This window comes from Dipteris shenzhenensis, chromosome 19 (genome assembly GCF_047967505.1).
Source record: "Dipteris shenzhenensis isolate YYH24624 ecotype China chromosome 19, Dip_SZ_1.0, whole genome shotgun sequence".
Taxonomy (NCBI): domain Eukaryota; kingdom Viridiplantae; phylum Streptophyta; class Polypodiopsida; order Gleicheniales; family Dipteridaceae; genus Dipteris; species Dipteris shenzhenensis.
The window spans coordinates 20,601,205-20,606,970 of record NC_141614.1 but is presented as its reverse complement, the minus strand read 5'-3'; the positions used below and the strand labels follow the sequence as shown (position 1 = coordinate 20,606,970).

At 46.7% G+C, this 5,766-nt stretch overlaps 1 protein-coding gene across 1 annotated transcript; it reads left to right on the top strand.

Moving 5' to 3' along the window:
* The first annotated feature begins 744 nt into the window (after nt 1-744).
* LOC147890208 (beta-amylase 1, chloroplastic-like) lies at nt 745-3,496 on the top strand. The gene is made up of 4 exons (XM_087390196.1): nt 745-1,610; nt 1,701-1,911; nt 2,074-2,184; nt 2,329-3,496. The coding sequence occupies exons 1-4, from the start codon at nt 964-966 to the stop codon at nt 3,130-3,132; spliced, it is 1,773 nt and encodes a 590-aa protein (XP_087246322.1). The 5' UTR covers nt 745-963; the 3' UTR covers nt 3,133-3,496.
* Nucleotides 3,497-5,766: the final 2,270 nt, after the last annotated feature.

The following is a 5,766-nucleotide window of genomic DNA, read 5'->3' as shown; positions in this document are numbered from 1 at the left end:
GCCACCTTGTTGTTTTAAAAATAAAATAAAGTAAAACCTCCCCTTCACTCAACCTTCACCCCATCCTATCGAGGGGTAGACTATCGTGGACGAGTGGCCACAAGGGCTGGCTGCCACACTCACACATCATCAGGCCAAGCCCTTGCCACCTTGTTTTTTAATGCGATCAGGTTTCAAGCCTGTGGAAGGTGCATGTTCTTATGGGGTGGAGTCTCGTGAGGTGAAAGACCTTGTGGAGTGGATTTTGTTGTCAAAAGTTTGAGGTTGAGTACGTGGTGGGAGTCATGTCTGGGAGTTTCGCCTTGTGGAGTGGATTTTGTTGTCAAAAGTTTATCAGGTTGAGTACGTGGTGGGAGTCATGTTGAGTACGTGGTGGGAGTCATGTCTAGGAGATTCTCGTTCTTTTGTGTGACAACAGAGAGATGCTTTTGTGGTGGTGTGGAGAGAGAGAGAGGAGGGAAGAGCCATGGGGGGACCTCCAAAAATTGTTGCACGGCAAGGAAAGCTCGAGGTGGGTAGGATAGGCGAATTTTGTCAAAATACGAATTAAAAAATATAAGTAAGAAGCCAATAGGGGGAGGGCAGGTGGAAGCGAAAGGGATGCGAGCCACAAAGTGGGGGGGGGATTTAAAATATATAGGGAGAACAATTGTATTTTAAAAAATGGAAAAAAATGGGGGCCACGAGAATGAGATCTATATAAGAGGCCTAATTGTGCATGAAATTCTTCATCTTCTACGTTATCTTCGTTTTCCGTTCTGTTGTGAATTGTCTGTGTATACAGCTCGTCCGCCATAGCAGACCTTGTATAGCTTGCCCTCCATCGCTCCTCATCCTCGCCATAGCCGACCTTGTATAGCTTGTACAGCTTGCCCTCCTCCTTCGCCGCTCCTCCTCCTCGCCATCGCCAAGCTTGTACAGTTTTCACCACCTCCTGATCATCTTCCTTGCTGTGTAATATCCATGGCGGCCTCCTTCGCTTCCCGCCTCTCCTCCTCCCTCTCCCCTTCCTTCTCCGGCACTTCCCTCTCCCCCTCCCGCTTCCGTCCCCCCCTCGCCTCCCTCTTCCTTTCTCCCACCTCCGAATCCGACTTCCCTTCTACCTCTTCCTCCTCTTTCGGTCCTTTCCGCCCTTCCCCTCCCCCCTCAGACGATTGGTGGCGCCGCCCCCCCCGCACTCGCTCCACCCACGCTTCCTCCTCGGCTTGCTCCGCTTTCGACACCCTCGCCTCCCCCCCCTCCTTGTTTGATGCTCCCCTGCCGCAGCCCGCTCCGCACCGCGAGCACCCTTTCCGGGAATCAGCCACCAGTCGGGGGCCTTCCGGTGGAGTGCCCGTCTACGTTATGCTTCCTTTAGACAGCGTCAACCCCTGCAACAACTCTGTAAATAGGAAGAGAGCGATGAGGGCGAGCCTGCTTGCGTTGAAAAGCGCCGGCGTGGAAGGTGTGATGATGGACGTATGGTGGGGACTCGTGGAGAGAGACCAGCCTGGTCGCTACGACTGGTCTGGCTACAAGGAGCTCATCGATATGGTGAGGGCGAGCGGATTGAAAGTGCAAGCCGTCATGTCTTTCCACCAGTGCGGAGGCAATGTCGGAGACTGCTGCTTGTAAGTGTGTACTCCCCTTTACAGCAGATCAGCTCCTCAATACTAAGTTGCTATAGGTAGATCTGATCGGGTTGGCTGTCGGTTGTGCAGTATCCCTCTCCCTAGGTGGGTTGTGGAGGAAATCGACCGGAATCCTGATCTGGCGTATACGGATAAGAACGGAAGAAGGAACTACGAATATCTCTCTCTTGGTTGCGACACTCTCCCTGTTCTGAAAGGGCGATCGCCGGTACAAACGTATTCAGATTACATGAGAAGCTTCCGGGATACCTTCAACGATTACCTGGGTGATACCATAGTGGTAAGCTCTTTAGACTTTGCCTGTTTTCGAGTGTTCCGTGTTTCTACGGAAGGACTGTTGTAATTCTGTGTTTATTTAGGAATCTGAATGCCATAATTGCTCTACATCCGAGTAGTAGAAGTCGATCTGCAGTCGATCTGACATTCCAAAAATGTGTTGCAGGAAATTCAAGTCGGCATGGGACCAGCTGGGGAATTAAGATATCCTTCTTATCCGGAATCTAACGGAACCTGGAGGTTTCCTGGGATCGGAGAGTTCCAATGCTACGACAAGGTATGAGTTGATCCAATCGTAGTCTTTTTTTTCCCCCATTGACCTGACCTTTTATGTTTAGAGCCCATCCTGTTCTTGGCGTAGGGTTTAATAATTTCTGCTTGATTCAACTTCTGAATCTGTTCGCTTGTATGATGTATGCAGTACATGTTGTCTAGCCTGAAAGCTGCAGCCACCGCGGTCGGAAAGCCAGAATGGGGTCATGGAGGACCATGTGATGCTGGGTGCTATAATAATTGGCCGGAGGATACCGATTTCTTCAGAAGGGAAGGGGGATGGAACAACCCATATGGGAATTTTTTCTTAGAATGGTACTCGGGTCTGTTGCTTGCACACGGCGAGCGGATCTTGACTGCTGCAGAAGGAATTTTCCGAGGCACGGGCACGAAGCTTTCAGGCAAAGTAGCTGGGATTCACTGGCACTACGGCAGCAGGTCTCACGCGGCTGAGCTGACAGCTGGGTATTACAATACTCGTTTCCGAGATGGGTATTTGCCAATTGCGAGCATGTTTGGAAGGCATGGCGTGGTGTTGAACTTTACTTGCATTGAGATGAAAGATATGGAGCAACCAGCAGAAGCCCTATGCTCTCCAGAGAAATTGATCACGCAAGTAGTGCTAGCTGCAAGGAAAACATCAGTACCAGTGGCAGGAGAAAATGCTTTGCCTCGTTTTGATGAGGGAGCACACAGGCAGATAGTTCGAAACTCGAGGCTTACTCTGCGTGATGATTCTCACGATGAGACTGTGGAGCCAATGTGTGCTTTCACGTTTCTGAGGATGAGCCAGAGTTTGTTTGAGGGCGAGAATTGGCGGTTGTTTGTGGGTTTTGTGAGGCAGATGGCAGAGGGAAAAACATACAATGAATGGGAAGGGGAGCACAAGGCATCTGAACTGGTGCATATCACTCGACCTCTGGTTCAAGAAGCTGCAGCTGCCCTGGCCTAAGTAAGTAGAACAACGACGAGTATCCAATTTTCACCCTCAACTTATCAATCCTTTGATCCTACACATTTCCCAACATTTGATGATAGGTCTGCAACATTTTTATGTACAGCGTTGTGGCAAATTTCATTTGAGCAGACTATTACACCTTGTACAGGACAGGTGGATGTTCTTAGTGCCTCGTAGGCAGAACATCAATCCCTCCCAATTTTCAACATAGCTTCCCTGTCTCACAATTCCTATACCTTTTCCAACCTTTGGTATTCTCTCTATCAACATTTCTATGCTAAGCAAATCTCAGCAAACTGTTATAGTGGTTTTGTACTCGTAGATCTTACTGCCTCATAGTTACAGCTTCAAACCCTTAGCGGCCTTATGAGAATATTTTATTTTCTCCTCGCTTGCTTCGAGCGTACTGTCCTATATCCACGCGTTTTGGACCTGATTAGCTGCCCCCCCCCCCCCCTCCCCCCCCCCCCCCCCTCCTCTCTCTCTCTCTCCCCCAAAGAAAAGTTTGAAACAGGACGTAATCCGTATTGAGATAAGAAGATCGCGTATTTTTCAGAGCGAAATTGAGATAAGAAGATTGCGTATTTATCAGAGCGAAATGTTTACTGAACTTCGTTGAAACAAGTATGCTCTTCGTATTTAAGCTCACAGCAAATACTTCATGCATGAAGCACCGAAAACATGGTGCAAATTTTAACAGATTTTACTCAAGAAACCTTGCGTGGCGTACATAAGCCAAATTTGGCTGCTTTCATGACCCAATCCTTGATTGGCTTTCACATCTTTACGCATATGGCTGCGGTTATGCTTCCAACTCGGGTATATATTGGCCATGCCTGTCGGTATCCGAGTCGATTTTGTAAAATTTGTTTGCTGTGTACTCTTATGATGTCTCCATATCATGAAAATCAAGTTTGTTTTAAATTCACTCCATGAGAGAGCTAATTGAAGAAGGATGTGAGTGCTTTAACTTGAAAGTGTCTGGATAGTGAGTTTTCAGATTAGTGATCTTTCTTTTTTAAAAAAGGTATTGATGGGTAGTCTTCATGATATGGGCTTCATATCGTAATTATAACACTCCCTGTACCCTACAACTTGCCATAAGTTTTAACACAAAGCCCCATTAAGACTCGATTGACTTACCAAACAATAGATACCCCCACATTGAATTCGGGAGTTTTAATTAATTTCAGAGGGGGCTGAAGATGTTGATTAACGCAAGGTTTTATAAGAGGAAGGCGCTGATGTTGATTAACGCGATTGAAGGTCAGATTAAGGCATGTTTGTTTCGGGGTGGGGGCGGGGGGGGCATTGAATTAAGTGATATCGTGGCTTCTTGAAAAATCCATCGAATTTGAGAACTTCGGCGTAGAGCACAGGCAGGGGGGTTGTGAGCAGGGGAAAGAGAGGAGTGAGAAGGAGGAAGAAGGGAGCCGAGGAGTGAGAAGGAGGAGGAGCAGCAGTGGGAGGAGTATTGTCTATCGTCAAAGAATTGGTATGACGGGTAGGAAGTGGGGAGCAGGAGCAGGAGCAGGAGGGTGGGGAGGACGAGGGGGGGAAGGAAGAGTAGAAGTGGGGAGCAGGAGCGCAGCAAGAGGAGAACGTGAGCAGAAAGCAGGACGCGATAGGTTGTGTAAAATAGAATATATAGGTTAATTGGGGCATGCGAGGGAGTGTAGATTGTGTAGATTGAAATGGGAGAGGAGCTGAATAGAGGAGTGCACTAATTGAATCACGGCACTTTAGAAGAGTGTACTAATTGAATCAAGTGAATAAAGGTTGGCACTTTTTGGGAACTAAATCGAATCACATGTACGAGTTAAGACATTGGCAAAATGAGTGTACTAATTGAATCAAGTGAATGAAGGTTGAACCTTGGCACTTTAGAGGAGTGTACTAATTGAATCAAGTGAATAAAGGTTGAACCTTGGCGTGTACTATAGAGGAGTGTACTAATTGAATCAAGTGAATAAATGTTGAACCAGTGATAAACGGATTCAACTTCGCATGTGAAGCCAACTTATCCTCTATTCTTTCCAATTTCGCATTACAGGTGCCTTCTTCATATAGATGAAGATGTATAGTGCATCTAGTGGTAGCAACATGGTCCCTAAGAATGCAGTAGTAGATCACAGCAGGGCATTCAGAAACACATTTTGGTGTCTCGCCACAATGGCGGCAATATTACCAAACTCGTTACAAACCAACCCAATGGAACAACACTGTTTCAATCTCCCTTTCCATTGTGTTTCATTATGATAATGCATCTTAGAATAGAAAGACCATTCCAAGTTGATGCATCACAGATGCCCAGCACACCTATTGAAATGAATGACCCCTTCAAAACAGTCATTGTTGCAAGTTGGATGACAAACATTCTTCTTCTCCATTCTAGACATTGTGGACTTAGAAGCACATGGAGGAAGCTCAAATGCTACATATCCATCATAAAACTTTCGATGTTCATCAACATGCAAGACAGTAGCAATAGTATGCACTGCTGCATGCAAACTAGTGTTCAAAGGGAGAGCCCGGATCAAGAATAACACACTAGTGACACGTTGCTTGATCTCTTCACCTTCATCTTCCAAGTTTATCTCCACTCTATCACTCATATCATCTCTATAG